Raw genomic sequence first — 18863 nt, forward strand, 5'->3', positions numbered from 1 at the left:
AAACCACAAGACTTGAGTCAATATGTCATGTAAGATAAGCACCGAGAGATAAGGTCTCAAGTAAAAGCACACAGATTTCCATGGTCAACAGTCAAAAGTTCAACACTGTTTTTATTTATTATAAATCAATACATTTTATATAAAAAGGATAAGGGGGTCTGAAATAAAACCATTTGTAGATGTAAACCGAATCAGGTCATGGTCACCCTCTTACCACACTGGACCCATATCACAGACTCTTGATCAGCCAGCATGTCTAGTTAACACTCATTCACTCATCCCAAAACATCCTAGGCTATACTTACAATCAATCTACAGTTTGGAAAAAAAGGTTTAAATGGAAATAATGCGGTTGACATCAATCTCTCTGCAAAGTGTTGCAAGTATAGCGACCCAGCATGCCATAGGTTTTTTTTTTGTGCAATCCATTACAACCATCAACCAGTCAACATTATTTGTGAAGTGTGCACACTTTTTTTTTTTTTGTACAGTAGTTCAGGGTTGTGACAATTCTTAAACTCCCGGACGTAAACAATATTAAGCTTTGTGTGATGCCCAGTGTAACAGTCCTGAATGTAACACAGTTTTGGGCATCCTCTATCCAGAAATGACCAAGACCTAGCTTTAGCTGATTTGGTGTGTTACAATTTTTCCAAAATGAGATTAGTGAGGCATCTGAGAAAAGCCAGCATCATTGTGTTTTATACACTTAACCGCTTCTTGAAAATAGGTGGACATCAAAATGGTAGATGACAGGACAGGGTCCAAAGGGAGCACAGCAGATTGCTTAAACAAGCCGCACTAGTAGCATTCAAAAAACACTCAACACAGAAGAGGAGGGTGGGTCTGTTACCATGGAAATCAACTCAAGATTTTTTAAATGGATATTGCAACTTTGACGAATTAAGGGTACAAATGCAACTGTCATTTGTGTTATTTTCAAAAGATAAAATGCCCTTGTGAAAGAATTGTAATACATTGCTGTTTGCCATGTCATTGCAGGCCAACAGTTGTGAAGGCAATAAAAGTGCAACCAATTCATCCTCACAGCACTGCAAGATAAAAGCATACAATCTAACAGGATAAGTCCAACCACGACGATTTCATTGACCCTGACCCTCAGGATAAATCTTTTGGTAGTAAGAAATTATTTGTAGACAGGTTGTCCCAATTTCCCTTCTTCTTCTTTATTATTATTATTATTATCATCTATATCCTTGTACAAAACATATCAGCAGTGTTACCAGGTCAAAATGAATTATCTATATGTGTTCATGTGAAAAGGTTATGGCTTTCTGTTGTCTGTTTTTAAACCAAGCCTTTATTGAGCTAACTCTGTTGAATTATGGTAGGTAGGTGTAAGGTTAGAATGGACCACAGGTCCAATCACTAAAAACACACATGGGGGGAGGAAAAGTAAAACAATAACTTAAATAGAAGTGCTTAAAACATAACAGTTCTTAGAGCCCTTTCAAAAAACAAAACAAAAAAAAAAAAAAAAGAAAACATTGCAAAAGCAGGAATCCCACCCCAACAGAAAAGGAGAGAGAAATGAACAGCTGTAATGGTAATACTAATATTCATCCAATGGTTCACAGATGTACAGTTCACTTATAGGTCATATCCTTCCCTCTCTTACAAATATTTCTCGTTTCCTGGTCAGTGGCCCCCCCACGTCTGTGAACCGCGGCTTCCCTCTGTTTCAAGTCTGTCTGTGGTGGGAGAACACTCTGTCTCAGTACACCTCCCCTCTTCCTCCTTTGCTGTCAGTGCCTGTTCCTCCTCTCTTTTCCTGCGCTCCAACTCCCACTCCACGAAGGTGTCGAATAGGCTGGGCCAGGCCTCGTCCTCGCTGTAGTTGCTCAGGTCAGGCCCGATAGCCTGGGTGAAGTTGAGGAACATGTTCCACGTGTCCCTAGAGATGCCCCGAATACCTGAGGGGTTCTCCGCCAGGAAGTCCAGCCAGTGCTCCAGGATCCCAGGTGTGTCCTGGGTGAAAACCAGGCGCCACAGGGCGATGGCGATTTCTCGCTGCAGCGAGCGCTGGCCCTCCTCAGCGTCCAGACCAAACTGGAAGGTAAAGCGGTAGAGGTCCTTGAAGTTCTCCTCACCCTGGGCTTCCAGCAGCATGAAGGAGAAACGTGAGCAGATGCCTTCGAGGCTGTCTGCTTGGATGGCCTTGCAGCCCTCGACAAACTCCTTCCTGATGACACAAAGGAAACAGAACCGGACATCAGAATGATATTGACCATTTCACTCAAGACAACCAGGGCCAGAAACAAAGAAGAAGCTTCTCAACAAAGCTACATGAGCAGCAACAGACCTAACTATTGGATACATTTGCTACAAATGACAATACAAACTGTTTAAGTCATTTTATGCAAACAGGCTATGTGTCTACAAGAGCACATACAGTAACAAACATCAGTGACAAATGTAAAGGCCACTCCCCTTGCAGTTTAAGAGTACAATTTTAAAAATCGTAATGAAATCTGTTCATCCTTTCAATACCAAATATTACTTTGATTTCAGCGTTATGGGCCCCAACTCAGGCAGACACTTTTTTTTTTTAAGACTTTTTTTTTTGTTGTTGGCATTTTTGCCTTTATTGGACAGTAGGCAGTGAAGAAGCAGACAGGAAATAAGGGGAAAGAAGAGTTGGGTATGACATGCAACAAAGGTCCACAGCTGGAATCGAACCAGGGACGTTGACGGTTACGTGGCATGCGCAGTAACCATTCGGCTACCGGGGCGCTCCAGGCAGACATACTTTTGTTATTTCACCCATCTAACAATATAGGCTTTCAAAGTCAAATGTAATATAAAGAGCTTCCGTAAGCATCGGTTGACAATGAAACATGTTCGTAACCAGAGTGTGGTATTGTCCAAAGCCTCTGGATAGAAAAGTGCTGAGTTAAAAATCAGTGACGAGTGACCCAGCCAGCAGGCAGCCCTATTCATCTCAGGCGCTAACTGCCGAGTGGGAGCGCAGAGCAGGATCCATTTCCTGTGTGCCCCCTACCTGACAGTGGGTGTTTGAGGTGGGATGGATGGACCACTGCACAGAGAAAGACTGCAGACTAGAATGTCAAACAGTGCAGGGAGGGGAAGTTGCTGCTTTCTTATAAAGCCACTAGAAGTGTAGTATCAGACAACAAGGTAGTTATTAGCAATGCATAATATTTTTGTTAGCAGTATTAGGAAATAATAGCTTAAAAACATACTATCAGTATCAGGAACCATAAAACAATTATCCTAGAAAGGTTGAATTGTCAATTTTATAAGTGTGTTAATTTCTTGTGTCATTTATAATCACTAGAATACACTTTCCTCTTAAATGTGACAACTAGCAGCCAAATTTTAAGTTGTCTACTTTCTCTTTCACCAACACCAGCAGCCCAGAACAGAGTTCCTGGTAAGGAATAGGGGAGCTATTCTCACTGACTTGACAGGGGCCATGTTGCATAGTGCTGGTCAGGTGGAGGTGTGCCAGTAGTGTGTCCTTACAACATGTGGGAGGTTGCCTTACATGGCCCAAAGTGGAGTTTTTAAAGCCAATCAAATTAAGAAGAGATGTGTTTAACAGCTGATACCTTCAGATTTGTGCACAGTGCGCATAGTGTTACATAGTGTCAGTGTGGAACTTTGTGGCACGTAGATTTGGACGGCCTCCCGTCATCCCCCAGCAAATACTCAAGTTCGATTGCACTTTTCAGCCAGTAACACTTCAGAGGTGAGGTGCACTTGCAAAATGTCACTGAAATGTGATGCTTAGAGACTTTTTTAAACTGCTAATGGCTCCACTTGCACCCTCTGCTTGCAAAGCTTTGTATTAGGAATAGTTTTCTATGTTTATATGTAGCGCAATGAGGAGTTTTTGTAGCAGGTGTGCAAGCAGTGAATGGGTTACAATAAAAAGAGGATATGACATGGATCAGGCTGTGTTACACTGATAACCAAAAATGTCTTGATTGGCTTGATTTGCTCGGGGAATTCCAATAAAGCTTTCACTTTAGACGGCTATGTTGACAGAATATCACAAGTAAGAGAAGGAGACATTTCATAAAGCAGGTTTACAGGATTTGTTACTTTACATCATAACTACATGTCAGAGATCTGTGGGAATACCAGTATTTACTTGGCAGAGTTATCCAGGTAACTAAGTAAACCTGTTTTGTGAAATGGGTCTGAGCTGTAGCGAAATGGCAAAAATAATACAAAAGTTAATGTTTGAAGAAACTTGGAAAACAGTGTTTGAGAATAGGCACTACTGCACCTGTGTTTCTACATCAGGCCTACTGAGGTGAACTCTTTTTGGAAACTGAAACCATGTTCATATTGTAGTGAGATAAGGAGATATTTGTATCTGTATAAAAACTTTTGGTTCCAGTTTACCAGTGATAACAACACATGCCATTCCCCAAAACTCCATCTTACCTTGTAAACTTGCACATGGTGGCTGCTTGAAACTTCCAGGCAAGAACAAGCACACGAAACTCTGCTGGGTCCACACACAGGTCATTGCAAAACCTCTCCATGCCTTCCTCCAAGATGGCATCTTCCTGTTCATCCTTGTAGCAGCAGAACAGCTCCTCGATGTGCAGCATTGACAGCCCGTCTCCATCCAGACTCTCTTCCTTGCGCAGTTCCCCCGTCACTGCAGGGATGACGGGTGTCTCCACTGTAACCTCCAAGGCCTTGGTGCCATTTGACAGCTCGCTGGTGGCTTTGGTACACGGGGCGCTGGGCTCCTCTTTGTGGCCTCCACCACCGCCTGTGCTGCCACCTTTCTTGTGGTGAGACTTGGAGCCGCTGTCCTTGTCTCCACTCTTACTGCCGAGTGAGGATGTCGGATTCTTGCACTTGGTGACACACTGGCCCATGTCTTCCTACCTGGTCCCTTGTCTGTCTTTTCTCCTCGCCTTCAGTCCCCGTCTGAACCACCTAGACGCCTCTGCTCTGGCTTGGCGAGACGTCTCAACATACCCTCAGGCCTAAGGTGGAGAACAATTTAAGAAATGTTCAACATCATAGCGTAGCTCCAAAGTGAGTCAGTCATGCTTCCGATTAGAAGGTCAGGATACACATTTTTGTGGCTATTAGTCAAATGAAATTAAAACAAGGAATGGTTGAACAGTGAATGTAAAGAAGTTAAGCCACCTGTGCCAAAAATGCCACGATCCAGGTCTTGCGATGCCAGACTTAAAAACCCTAAAATGATTAGAGAAAACAGTCGATATATATACATACAGTACAAAAAAAAACATCACTGGTATCCACCAAAATCTATTGATGTAGAATTTGTTTTGTGTTACATAAAGCCACTACACAACTTTAACATGCCCTTTATTAGGTTTTCCTTGGCATCATCAAATGTTCAGCAGCAATTCTAATATGATTAAATTTCTATAACTTTAGCTCTAGTGTGTTTTATTTTATTTCACTCTTTACATGGACAAGGGTGATGCTATGTAATAATATATCCACATAAAGGTCTTATGTACAATGGTGTGTGTTTAGCTAGATAGACAAGGCTAGAAGTATCAGTAGTGAAAACACAGTATCAGACAATCCCTACACAGACAGAGGGAGTTTTACCAGGTTCTACAATAGACAGCACAAACAGTAATGGCAGTTGATGAAAAAAAAAAAAAGGCACCCAACTTGTTCAAATAGCAACCCTGGAGCAACAGGGCTGCTATGGCTGATACTAAGACTACTATTTTTTCTATGGTCTTCTACAGCAATCATTATGTTTACATGCCCTTTAATGATTATTCCCAACATTTTGCAGCAAAAAACAAGTATACACCTCTTTCAGGTTAAGAAAAATTTCAACTTTCTATCAGAGAAACATGATTACCTGGCCATGTGTGTGCCTGTGGTTTTTAAAAAGGCATGCATGAAATGGATATGGGGAATAATATCACCCTGAGAAGTAACATCACTGTAGAAACTCACATCTTCATCAAATCTTACCAATAATCAACACCAGTGAAGGTTGTGATTGGCAAGTTACTTGAGAGGAAAAACTTAACATGCTGAACACACAGCAGGCAGATAAATGCATTCAGATACATTTATGGAAATGAGGATGAAAATCTGATATCTGACAAAATTGCATGTAAAAATGGATTTAGAGTTATCAAACTAATGCAACATGTGCGAAAGAATAACCTCTATCTTCTACAACGCAATTACTCAAAGTAACCTGATCTCATGTTCAAATGTTTGATTCTGGTGTCACATCTAGACAAACAACTGTATGAGTTAAACAAGCGTTTCATAACTAACAAAGTAGTTGGTTACTTACAGACAGTCCCTCAGACGGCATTGGCCACAGATCAGAGTGTCTCTCTATTCTGCTCCATCATTGTGACCTTGACATCCGCAATGCTGAAAAGACACATTATCTTGTCATCATAAGCAGAAAGTGATAGCTCATCATTACCAAACCTGCAGGACTATTTTTGTCAACATGCTACGAATATGTAATTTGAGCAAAAAAGAAAGGCAGTTTGGCTTATGGTGACATTATTAAAATGATGATTTATAGCTACAAAGAAGATGGGTTATATAGCATTAAAAATATATTGTGTGCATGGCTTTTACTTGTCTTTTAAATCACTAGCGTCATGAGTCCACACAGTTTGTCCTGAAAAACAACTCATGAGCTCTGGTGTCAAATCAACAACTTCTAAAACCGGCTTCTAACTTCATGTTGAGTTCACCGATCTTGTCGAGCCATGATTAATGGTCTCACATTTTTATTAGTCATCACTTGATCATTGCACTGGGCATGTAGAGGCAAATCTCTCCTGCGTCCATCATGGACAACCTCACTTAACCCTCATCTGGTTAACATCTGGGAGGCCTGCTTGTTGTTTATTAGGACATTTTAATTATCATCCTCAACAACCACAGAATGATGCTTTCCATTATCAATCCAACCATCACCTTTAAGATAGATAGATGCTTTATTGTCTTTGCTTGTTAAGCACAATGAAACTTGGTTTGGTAGCAATCCACTCCACTTAGCAGCATAAACAAACATATATATAAAGTAATAATAGTCATAATCATATATAGGCAATAAAAATACCATGTAAACTGATAGTTATTGTACTTATTTACATCAGCAGCAGTTAGGTATTGCACTTGTGGGCTAAATTAAGCCTTTAACTATGAGAGAGAACAGAATTAGGATACATTACAAATGCATGAAACACTGTTGTTGATGCACAACTTGAGTAAAGTTAAATATCTCAATTGTTACTTGAGTTAATCAGCATTAACGTTATTTTTTCACCAACTTGTGTTCATTGGGAACAGGATCAAGTGAGCTTACACACACACACACACACACACACGCACATAAGCACACCACTCCAAAATCTCATGTGAACATTGTTTTTTATAACCATCTACAGCTGGCAGATTTTAACTGTCCATTAACCTAGATTGTATTAGTTGTGAAGCTGTTATCGATTGACACCGGGCCGTTTAAATTCATCCAACCTGCCTGGCCCTGACGACGTCGCCATAGCTAGCTAGCGTCAGCTCGGTTCACTAAAAGTTAGCTATCGGCTAAGCTAGGTCTTCCGAGAAATACTGTTCATCCTCAAAGAGAAACTTACCTCTTTGGACACTTCTATTAAGTGGAACTGGATGTACATCACTTCAGGGAATGCCAGTACAAATTAAGTAGTTAGGAGGCGGCGTATATGATGAGAAATGAACTGAAACAAACTCGTCGCGTTGCTAGCTAACTAGCAGGCAGCTGACAATAAAATAAACTTCCACATTAATATCGATTCTGCTCCGCTTTTTATAAAGAAAATAAGTTAAAAGCTATCAGCCCGTGTGTGCTCTTGAGTCCATTTTGAGTCTTATCCTCTCGTCGGAGTGAGTTAAAACACCATCTCGGACTTACAGCAGCCAATTTCTTTGTGCTTCCCCCTTTTAGTCACTGAGAGCAGCTACATTATTTTCCTGCATCACTTCCTCCCCGCAGACAACCAACAGCTGATCTGCATCTTTTCATTTTAACTAACTGATATGACGGTAAAAAACTACATTACATCCGGATTTATAATTGAAGATAAAACACAGTTATTGAATCACGTGTTCTGTCGGAGACATTTAACTGAGAATAATATTAAACACTGTAAAAATGTGTTAAAAACCCGTTTGCAAATCAGCTGATGTCTTATAAATAATGAGCTGTAGAAATGTTGCTGATCAAAATACGTCAAAAAAGGTTAAAAAAATCTCCAACTTTATGTACGATGAAAATTAAGGCCACTCGTTTATTTTTAAAGGCTTTAAAATGCTTTTCGTTTCTTCCCAGTTCAGAGGAGACGTCATCATTAAGCGACACGTGTGTTTCTGCTGTCCTAGCGAGCTAACAGGCGGAGCTGAACTGTCACAGTCGGTAAGTGAAGTTTTGTAATGTTTAAGAGTAAAACATACTTACAGTGTAAGTCATCAATGTGAATGAGACAATTTCGCTACGCAATCTCCTTTCTTTAACCTAAAGATGCTCAGTTTGGGCTTTGAGGAGGAGGCTCAATGATAGCTAGCGTTAGCTACATGTTGACAAGTAATGCGACGGTATTACACCGTGTTGTGTGTTTATAACCAACTGCTACACAACACATACAGATTATATTATTATTCTTATATTATTATTCTGTAGACATATATTAAGACACACATACACTGTAACAATAATGTGTGCCTGATACGGTTTTCCATTTGAAGAAAATATAATTACCTCTTTTAAATAGTATCTATTCCTTCTTCTCCCTCATTAAAGAAAAATCCAGACTCTATGAATATGCAAATATATTTTATCTCATAAGTTTAACTGTTGGACACAATATGTCTCCTACCTCTCTGTGAAGTCCGTTCTCAGTGTTTGTGCACTGGAGGCTTTCAATTTCCACATCACACTTGTGGAAGATGAATATTGCACCAGGATCGGCTTCAAAACTAGTTGTGATGTTACAAATCATGCTCATAGGGCCACCCCTAAAAATCAGATTTTCAATGAACACAAACTTCCCACTTTCAGCAGATAAATGTGAAAACAGCCTTCTAGTGTCAAACTCTGCTCATACATCATTCTGCACAGATAAACCCAAACATCCAACTGTAGGAACAAGAAGAAAAACATATTTTTCAGTGGAGGAGGACTTGAAGACTTCCTTAATCTGAAAACATATCTGAACATGCGATTTGATACCTTTCAGTCAAGTCATGTAACAGCTACTCAAGGTTATGTTTGCAAAACAGGCCTGTGTAGATTTGAGTGACATCTAGTGTTGAAATCATGGGAAGACAAGGCTGGATTACAAAACGAGCCCCAGGACCCAAGACTTCCAGGGACCCCACATGTCCCTGGTTTACTGCACGTCAACTTGATTTGGTCATTTGATTAATTGCAGATTTGTTAGGGAATTTACACCACTAAAATCCAACTTCCATCAAGGGAGGTCTTACATTGTTAGCTATTTTTTGGCCCTATGGCAAAACCCAGTTTTAACACTTTATTTTGTTTCTTTTGCTCACGTGATGCATATTTCTGAATTAAGTTTTGTTTAATAAAATCAACAAAAAGTAACTGAGACACAAAACCTGAGGCATTGTGGTGTTGTTCTAACATAGTACTGATTGGTTTCTTGACAAATAATGAACACCAGAAGGCCAACAAAAATATAATGGCAATTTTATGAAACTACTTATTTTCCTTTCCTCAAAAGATGCACACATCCTGATCATCTTTCATGCGTACATCCAGATTGCGTAGCATGACTTCTTCTGGTCACTAGTCATAAGTGGTGGTGACGTCAGCTGACTCATATCAAACCAGAAACCTACAGTGTGATTCAGGCACTGAGGTTCAACTTAGGGCAGGCCGGGTGTTGGCAACATGAGTAAGCTAGGGTGTGTTCTTCATTATAATGCTCTCAACCATATTAACAAAAAAATACTTCTTTTCAAGCAGGAAGTGAACAGACAAAATCAGAGTATTAGCATAGTTTGTCTTCTTCTTACAGCTTCATTTCCTTTACTGTGCATGTACCTGCTGTTTTCTCAGATTTTTAGCCCTGATGACGGCCTCCACTCGCAAGACAGTGTTGTCGCTGTACATGCGGGTGTTTCGCATCGCCCGAACCTGGCAAGCACAGAGCGGAGTTGCAAATGACACAGACACTGAGAGAAAATACATTCTTCAGGAGGCCCGCTCTCTGTTCAGACAGAACCAACAGGTGTGAACACTCATATTTTCAGAAATGGGAAAAGCTGTAGTGTTATTGTCACTCAATCATTTCTTTTACTGGATTTTTTTTAGATGACAGATCAAGAATCAATAAAGAAGTGCATAGAAGAATGTGAAGCAAGGATAGAAATAGGTAAGAGTGGAGATACCACAAGTTTTCCTTACATAACGCTGGACTAAACTTTACCCTGCTCAGCTGAGGACCACACTATCTGTTATAAGAAACACTATTTTGTGCTTTCTATGTTTATCAACTGAAAATTTCATGATGGTTTTTATCTTGTTTAACATAGAATGTATGATGAGCACATCGAGTGATGTGGTAGAATTTACTTCAATGAAACACCTGTCACATAACATGCTTGCACTCTTAAACTCAACCCTGCAATATTTTCATTAGGTGAGCGATGCTGCCGTGTGAACTTTTTGTAAATCTCTGACAGCAATAGCCAATAGGATGTTTGTCATTCTTCATAACAGGTGTAATATATAGCAGACTTGTTGTCAGTCTTGTGTGACAGTGTGATACAGTATTTGTGGGTCAAGCAAAAACGTCAGAGAGAAGTGACTGAGCAAGTTCAACTGAAGGTCAGCATGAGTGTGGTTTCAGTGTTCGCGACACACAAAAAGTCATTTTCATATTGTTATCAGATAAATGAAATAGGAACCTGTTGTAATAACAGGCACAAATAAGATCATGTTTTTTGTGAGATTAATTCAATTGCAGGCATAAAACAAATTGTTTTGGCAATTTTCCATCCATATACTGCTCTCTCACATTCCATTTTTAGATTATAGTGCTACCATTTGATCACAGGGATAGTCTGACTAAAGTTAACATCCTGCCTTTGAGAAGAGTAAAGCAGCCAAGACAGATGAAGTTTAAGCACCACAGAATCATCCGTATACTAAGCTAATATGCTGAGAGATGTGTAGGGACAAATAAGACTCCAGGATAGCAAGTTTTTGGCTTTGCAAGAGAAATGTTTTGTTTTTGTAACTACTGATTTCATACAATGTTGACACGATTATTTTCTCTCACAGGTCTACACTACAGGAACCCATACCCACGGCCTGTAAGTAATAACCGTATTTCAAACAATCTTTTTTTTTCTTTTTGTTTGTGTATGTAACGGTGGCGTTTAAAAATTGAATTCAAATTTTTTTTTTTTTCTCTGAATGTTCCCGCAGACCTACCTACCACCACTGGGACTGGCAACTCAGAAAGGCAGGAAGCTGCGAGCACAGCAGCGCCTGAGGAAGCAGGCCAAGCCAATTTACTTACAGTCACATGACGAGACCTGATGCTCGATATCCTTGATCCTCGCCAAGAGTTCAAGTTACCAGGGACAGGAAACTAGAGTGCAGTCACAAGCTGATCTCATGGGCTGAGTTATTGTAAGTGCTCCATGTTGCAAGATCGCCCGTCATTCAGGAAAAAGCCAGTTCTCATCATCTTTTTTTACTCTAAACTGCGTAAACATGAGTTTTTATTCCAGCTGAACAGCGTCAGCTTCTCTTGCAGCTCAGGAATGCTGTCAGCATGTTGTGTCCTGTAATGAGATCAAGTTGTATTATTTGTAGATTTTATTTATTATTCTGTGTAAAATTGTTGTAATAAACACTTATTTTTTCAGTATGAACACAATCCTGTAAACAATACAAGTTGGTGTCCAAATGCAAATACACATTCATTTCAACACCTAAGAAACAAAGCTGGTCTTATAGTTTGAGTTCCAAAAATTGTGAATTGACATGAAGAATTCACATAGCATCTAACTAGTCCATTGACAATAAAATTTACATATTCAGAAGATAAAAGCAGTTTTGCTATCCAGAACTGATCATGGTTACATATTTTTAGGAAAACGTACAAACAACCACCCTTCCTTGAGTAACAGTTTAAATTTCACATCAGTCAGGCAGTTGTAGTTATGCTTCTTATTTCTTACCTATTAAGTAGTTTTTCAATAGATTACACAAAGTTGAGAGAAGTGTCAGTTCCTCAACAGGTACTGGTTTTACAATGCCTTGATGACATACTCAACACTAACCATCATGTACCTCCTGTATTAAGGATTAGCACTCTAATACTGGCCAAGGCAAAAACAGCTCAATTTATTAAGTTTGAAAATAACATTAGTTCTCTCAAGCCAACTGTTTTACTGCAGACTTGTAGCCTGTTTTGTTAACTTATATCATTACTATCATTATAGCTTTCAAGGTTAAATTATATACATACAGTATTATTCACTGATAGGAATCAGACTCACATATTTGATGCCTTGCCCATGGTCATATTGTTGTGGACCAGCACCAGCTGACTGGAGGGCAGATAAGAAAAGACTGTGATGAGATTTTCACTCTGACACGTTTCATGATATTATTCTGTCCTGGTAGATCCATCAACTTAAATTATTAATATAGTAACTCCCGTGTGTGTCAGTTTCAAGCCATATTACAGACACACACACTTACAGAACATACACTGAATTTACACATTTATGTTCATGAACACGAATGACATGGATATGATGTTGGATTAGCTTTGAATAGCTTTTGAAAATTAAAAGTGTAAATAAATAAAAAGCTGCAGCAAAGTCCAGAGTCAAAAACGTAAGAAACTTAAAGTGTTTAGTGAATCATTTTTCTATTAAGATGATCATATTATTGGTTCATGAACTCAGTCTAACATACATATTCAGCAGGCCCTTTGCTGAATTTTCTTGTCAGTTTAAAGGTGGTTTCAGTTATTTTGGATGGATACTTATACAACTATAAAATTATATTAGAGTAGTCATGGCTTTAATCGCAAAAATCCATAATCTTTTATTCCAAATGCTATTATGCAATCCAATATATCTGGAACTGTATTTTGTAGTGTAACCTTCTAACAAAATAACCAAAGATGATAGAAAATCTGGTTTGCTTTAATGTTTCATACATCTACCTCAATAACAATATCATTGTGGTGAAAGAGCAGCTTGAATTCAGTTATATTTAGAAATCAGGGGGGAGAAACAAGTTTCTCTCTCGTGTACCCCTTGATTCATTCAGATATTGATAATAGTGACACTGACCTGCAGATGGGGTCAGTGATTCATAGAATACCGAGCACAGTGCTTGTCGGTACAGACTACCAGCCATTTGTGCACAGTACTATGATGCTACAAAATTGTTTCGAAATGTTCTGCTCTATTTTAAACCACAAACCTCCATCTCATCTAATTTCCAACATTAAAATGCATAATGCACACAGAACATAAGGTTTGTTGTTTTTTCTGTGGCCTTTACTGAAGTGGCATTTTTTTAAATTACAGAGACTTACTCACCCATATGTACAGTACATAGAGTATGTGCACTGAATGTACAATCGATAGTGCAAATGTTCTCATCTACACTAAAAGATATTCATTTAAATTAATATTAGAAGAACAATTAACCTCAATTAACAATTTAACAACCTCAATTTGAAACAGGTAACTTGATTTTAAAGGAATCTACCTTAAATGCCCCCACTTAATAATAATGTACAACCTGAATGTACTTGAGGATCTCTCTCTAACTGGTGTACTATATGGGGGCAAAAGTATATTTTGAGCTCTGCTCCACTTTGCTTAAGTGAGTGGAAAATCAAAAATGTGGATCAGCAAACAGGACTTTTTGATCCTCTCAGTGGGACATACATTTACAGTTCAGTATTCTTCTCTGGCTGAGCTGGAACTCTGCAGAGTTCCTAATGTAGATTTAATCAGATAAATTAAATTGAAGTGTGGACTAAGTCACCTTGAGGAGCACTGCCTGCTCTTTTTCTGGGGCTTTTTGAGGTTGTTTTCTTTGTCCTCCAGCATCACATTGGCCTGCATGCAGCCACATGATGGAGCCCAACGAACACAGAGCTAAAGAAAAAGTGTGCATGTTTTACTGGGTGACGTCAGTCCAGTGGCTGAAACACCAGACTCCCACCTCAGGCGTCTGGGTTGTGGTGTCTTCAGGGCAGATGTAAGAAATGTTAGTGAGAGGGAAAAAGGTTTTATTAAGGAGGAAAAAGATAACTGTGCTTGACTGAAATATCTGTTGAGTCTTCCTACGACTGCAGCGAATACGTGAGCATGAAATCAAGAAATACTGATCAGTTTCCTCAAAACTACAGTGGTTCGTGTTTCAGTCACTGCGGTCACAGATCCCACAGGGTTGCTACAGGACCTAATGAGTGACGCACACAGAAAATAAGGTTTGTAAAGGAATCCTCGAGGGAGACAGTCTGAAAAGTATCTCCTGAATGACAACGGGTCAGACGAGGAGACAGTGGGAAGATGAGACTGACTGCAGCATCAGCTAAACTAGGTTGTAAATACAAAAAGTAGACTGATAAACCAGAAGACAGACTGCAGCGATTCAATCTGGTTTCTGTCTGACTGACTGACTCTTTACAAGTTGGATCAGCCAAAATACATTAAAAGGTACAGTAATGGGCTTCTATTTCAATTTGAAAACAATAGATACAAATGAAACTTTACATCTTGATTGAAATCTTTTTAGAATAATGTTGGGAAAAGCCTTGTGGAAGGAACCCCCCTATGTGTAACAGGAGAGCGTGAGAGCGGGCAAACCAAGATTTGATGCAGGTAAGAAAATGTAGGGAACAATTTCTACACTCTTTAGCCACCAGGGGTCACACCATACTAAGTACTGACACCTTGTATAGTTCAGTGAGTTCACTCTTCAGAACCATGACTGGACAGCAGGCATTGCGGTGCATTTGAGGTACCTGAGACAAAATCTTCAGGTGACACAAACCTGGTGCTCAGATGCCTCTCGATCAGGAGTAAAAGCCAATGAATCTTAACTGCTTGCAACATAAACGGGGCTGCAAATATTATTTATATTCACCTCGCCGCACAAAATACGTCTGTTTGGTTCTTTGGGGACTGTCTCACATTCATTACCACTTCAGACATAAATAACTGTCTGATGCACAGTAAATACACTCAGTTAAGGTGTGTGGGTGTCGCTGCTCTCTCTCTCTTCTCTCTCTCTCTGAAGACTACATTACCTCAGTGATAAATGACTGTCCTCACTATAATTGACCACTGCAGCAGCAGACTGTTTTAACATTAATGCTGAGTAGTGACTGCATTCATATATACACTGTAATATTCATGTTGAACAGTGACTCCTCTTTTTTTCAGTCATTCTCACTGGGCTGATATTTCATTCATCTAAACAGCTCAGAGCTGAGTTGGTACATACTGTATGCACAAACAGATTACAGCACATGTTACTGAATAATATTACATTGGATCACTCTTCCTAAATAACAAAAAAAAGCTTTTACATATTTAAATCATCAACAGTTAAAGGCAATAGAGGAAAAGTAGTTCAGATATACATATGTAAACCCAAACAATGTATATATACACACATGTGATAAAATAAATAATTAAATCAATGATTAAATAGATAATTAAATGTATCTCCCATCATCTTCTATTTTAGTTGATTAAACAACATTTCTACATTATGTCATGTTAAGTTAAAAGCTCTCAGATCTAATTTACAACTCATGTTCATGTTCTTGTGTTCTTACTTTTTTTTTTGTTCCTTACTGCTGCAATGAGCTAATTTTCCCACAGGGAACATTGAAGTTTCATTTTTATCTTACTTTAGTAGACTTTATGTACATAATATACAGTTTAAGGCATTATTCATGTTTCCTCTCAGGGACATTTCTCTTCTTTTCCAGGCCAAAATGTTATTTAAAACAGTCGATAAGCATTCTCATGAGAGGTTATTAAATGCATCTTAAAGGTATGTTGGAAATTGTAACCTAAATTTTGACCTTAAAACAATATCTTATATCGAAAGAAGCTGAAAATATTGTCATCATTAAGCACCAAAAAGGAGCTTTAGGTGCAATCTTGGGCTTTTGATTTGTGTTTGATTTTTTGATTTGGACTTCCTGCCATTTTAATCTTTTCTCTCCTTTATGTTTTATATTGTCTCTGATTCATTTGCACTACAACGCATTATAGATTTCATTTCTGAAAAAAAAGTTTCTTCAAAAGTAATACTTACGTTGTACAGCTTTTGCTAAACACTATTACTGGCAATTTGTTGATTTCTCTCTCTGTAAAAGTCTCAAAGCAGTCGTGTGACCCATTTTTCTCAGTGTGGTGTCACATACTACAAACTGGATCATGGGAAAAAAAGTGGTTCTTTTTAAAGGTTGTCTGGTGTAAATATAGATATTTAGAGATTCATTTGAGAGCAGTGTCATTTAGGAAATGATAAATAAGCTTCAGCACAAGAGGAATACAACAGCTCCAGAAAGAGGAGAGTGATCCATCATACAGCCCCTTTAAGCCCTTCACTCGGTGTGCATTATTTAGGGGTTTCAGAGAGAGACCCTGGGGGAAATATGGTGGAAGAAACAGTGTGAGCAGGAAAAAAAAAAGGAAAGGGATAGGGTAAAGAATAATGCACGAGTTAGACATCTAATGTTGTACTTAAGGAGCTACGATAAGGTAATTAGATGCTTGTAAATGGGGAAAACCATCTCCTCGTCTTACCTGGTCAACTTGTCTTAATGCTTTGATGCAGATCACATTATTGGCTGTCCCGACAACACTTGAACCACCATTAAATAAATATTAAGCTTGTTTTCACTTTACAATGTGGTTTAAACATGCAAGATAAGGCAAATAATACTGCTACTATAATGACGTCATGAAATAAAAGAAATAGACTCTGCTGACCTTAATTTAGTGGATTACTGAAAGCTGTTCAATTCAATTTAGTTCAATTCTTTTCTAGTCTAGTACAGCACAGTAAATTACCTTCAGAAAAGCTACAGCCATAATGTTTCAGTAGTTAGCTGCTCTACTGCAGCGACGACCTTTATGGCTTTTCATGCTTTCTAATGTAAAAGCGCAATAGTAGCTCTTTGTTGCACATTTAATCTAAATAACTGTTAGCTCTTGATTAGATTGCTGCACCAGCAGTTCAATTATGAGCAATCATCCTCATCAGAGTCATGGTATATATTAAAGGCAATCAAGCCTTTTCTGAAGTCTCTAAGATTTGAATACATCTCAGTGGGCTTAGAGGATTTTTCTTCTGATTGAATAATTTCTATTATAAACATCTGAAATCTGCACAGATGAAAAACTCAGTATAATAAGTAATTCCCTCTATTCAAAACATGGGTAATGAAGACAATTCTGCACATATAGCCACAGTTTGTCTCTGTTCCAATTGACAACACTTAAGATTTACTGCTTTAAAAAAAGAAATGTTTCTGAAGCTCATCAAGTATTGTTTTAAAGGAGATGGTGTATGTAAAGGGCAACGATCAATCAGAAGTGACGAAACAACAAAATATATCAGACAATGATTCGCTATTTTCATTTAAAGTTATATTTGGAGTGACACAATATAGGCAATAAAAGGATAAGATGTTCTTTCGTGACTAAGCGCTTAATTGCCCCTTCGTGATGCCGCAGACATTTGTCTCATCTCCAGCTTTCTCGCTCACTCCCGTCCCACTCGCTCTTTGTCTTTCTCTCGGCTCTTTGTTTGGACTATACGTTTCACATTGTCCCGGCATCACGGAGTAGCTACTCTGAGATTAGAGGAGGAGGACTGAGGTGTGTGTGTGTGTGTGTGTGGGTTGACTCGAGTAGTGTAGCGAGTACTGCTGAATGCCTGCGGTATGAAGAGCACAGACGAGTGCTGATGCATGCTCGGTTGAACTCTGTCCACTGGGATGCTACGCTCAAAGTGTCTGAAGTGTATGCAAGTGTGTTAAGGAGTCAAGGTGAGGTTACGGGCGACGGGGTGCTGATTAGCTTGTGATAAACAAGACTGAGCACTTATTCTAGATTTCTAAAGAGAATTTAGTGATAATCTGTCACATTTTATCTTCTGGGTTATTACAATTTTATTGATTGATTATAACCGAGTCGATGCGGCACATTGAGGACCACTGGTTGCTGAGAGTCACTATTGTGTCCACGGCTTCAATACAGTGAGCAGAGAGAGCACAAAGCCTGATTATATTATTTGCAAATGTGAGCCAGAGCTGTGTAGAGGTGTTTAACAATGACTGGATGTTGCCGAGGTCCAACTCTAGTGTTGGGTCACAGGGTGACTGCTACTGGGTAACTTGAAGAAGCCATCAAATATTTAGCTGGCCTCCTTTTCATGATCACGGTATGTAAACAAACATATTATCTGTGTGATTGACACACTATCTTTTGTCCTGGCACGACAGTGAAAGCTTAGACAGCTCTTTAGTGTAAAAAGAAAAGAGGGTCACGGAGGAGGATTAATTATCAAATTAATTTCCGCAAGATTTGATCAGACTACTGGGAATGCTACACTTCTGCAAGCACACTTTGAAGAACACAGTCTGGTTTGGGTAAAGTAAGCAAATTGTTGGCTAAATATAATTTGTTTCAAGAGATAAATGAGATTGTGAAAGACAAATCAGTTTCAATACTGCACCTGGGTGTTCTGCGTGTCGCTGCCATTGTTTTTGGGCCACCCTATCTGCTGAAAAATGTATTATCATTTT

The 18863-nt window shown here is 38.9% G+C and overlaps 2 protein-coding genes and 1 long non-coding RNA gene across 10 annotated transcripts in view; 1 reads left to right on the forward strand and 2 right to left on the reverse strand.

Annotated features, from left to right (window-relative positions):
• Positions 1-93: 93 nt before the first annotated feature.
• dcun1d3 (defective in cullin neddylation 1 domain containing 3) lies at positions 94-10109 on the reverse strand. 6 transcript variants are annotated; one of them, XM_067576844.1, is made up of 5 exons: positions 10088-10109; positions 6314-6396; positions 5161-5211; positions 4438-4994; positions 94-2203 (listed from the first exon to the last, which is right to left on the reverse strand). In XM_067576844.1, exons 4-5 carry the CDS (start codon positions 4881-4883, stop codon positions 1660-1662), a joined length of 990 nt encoding a protein of 329 aa, XP_067432945.1. In that variant the 5' UTR covers positions 4884-4994; positions 5161-5211; positions 6314-6396; positions 10088-10109; the 3' UTR covers positions 94-1659. The 6 variants fall into 6 exon arrangements, with proteins under 6 accessions (XP_067432945.1, XP_067432944.1, XP_067432943.1 ...); XM_067576843.1 differs by lacking the exon at positions 10088-10109 and adding an exon at positions 8895-8992; XM_067576842.1 differs by lacking the exon at positions 10088-10109 and adding an exon at positions 7934-8038.
• lyrm1 (LYR motif containing 1) lies at positions 7977-11933 on the forward strand. 2 transcript variants are annotated; one of them, XM_067576849.1, is made up of 6 exons: positions 7977-8064; positions 8351-8434; positions 10103-10274; positions 10358-10418; positions 11330-11361; positions 11477-11933. In XM_067576849.1, the coding sequence occupies exons 3-6, from the start codon at positions 10116-10118 to the stop codon at positions 11588-11590; spliced, it is 366 nt and encodes a 121-aa protein (XP_067432950.1). In that variant the 5' UTR covers positions 7977-8064; positions 8351-8434; positions 10103-10115; the 3' UTR covers positions 11591-11933. The 2 variants fall into 2 exon arrangements, with proteins under 2 accessions (XP_067432950.1, XP_067432951.1); XM_067576850.1 differs by lacking the exon at positions 7977-8064 and adding an exon at positions 8166-8260.
• The window catches only part of LOC137172427 (uncharacterized), a 46292-nt gene continuing 39177 nt past the window's right edge, over positions 11749-18863 (reverse strand). Inside the window, exons 4-6 of one of the 2 annotated variants that reach the window (XR_010924975.1) lie at positions 14072-14184; positions 12528-12609; positions 11749-11838 (exon numbers count right to left, since the gene is read on the reverse strand). This is a non-coding gene — a long non-coding RNA (uncharacterized lncRNA). The remainder of the gene's footprint in view (positions 11839-12527; positions 12610-14071; positions 14185-18863) is intronic. The other variant, XR_010924976.1, reaches the window with a different exon arrangement.

This window comes from Thunnus thynnus, chromosome 20 (genome assembly GCF_963924715.1).
Source record: "Thunnus thynnus chromosome 20, fThuThy2.1, whole genome shotgun sequence".
Taxonomy (NCBI): Eukaryota; Metazoa; Chordata; class Actinopteri; order Scombriformes; family Scombridae; genus Thunnus; species Thunnus thynnus.

Bases quoted from the DNA above. Each gene is read 5' to 3' on its own strand.
- dcun1d3 (XM_067576844.1), bottom strand. From the start codon at position 4,883: ATGGGCCAGTGTGTCACCAAGTGCAAGAATCCGACATCCTCACTCGGC. The intron at 2,204-4,437 runs GTAAGATGGAGT...TTGTGTCATCAG, and splicing joins ACCATGTGCAAGTTTACAAG to GAAGGAGTTTGTCGAGGGCT.
- lyrm1 (XM_067576849.1), top strand. From the start codon at position 10,116: ATGACGGCCTCCACTCGCAAGACAGTGTTGTCGCTGTACATGCGGGTG. The intron at 10,419-11,329 runs GTAAGAGTGGAG...TTTCTCTCACAG, and splicing joins TGAAGCAAGGATAGAAATAG to GTCTACACTACAGGAACCCA. The intron at 11,362-11,476 runs GTAAGTAATAAC...ATGTTCCCGCAG, and splicing joins GGAACCCATACCCACGGCCT to ACCTACCTACCACCACTGGG.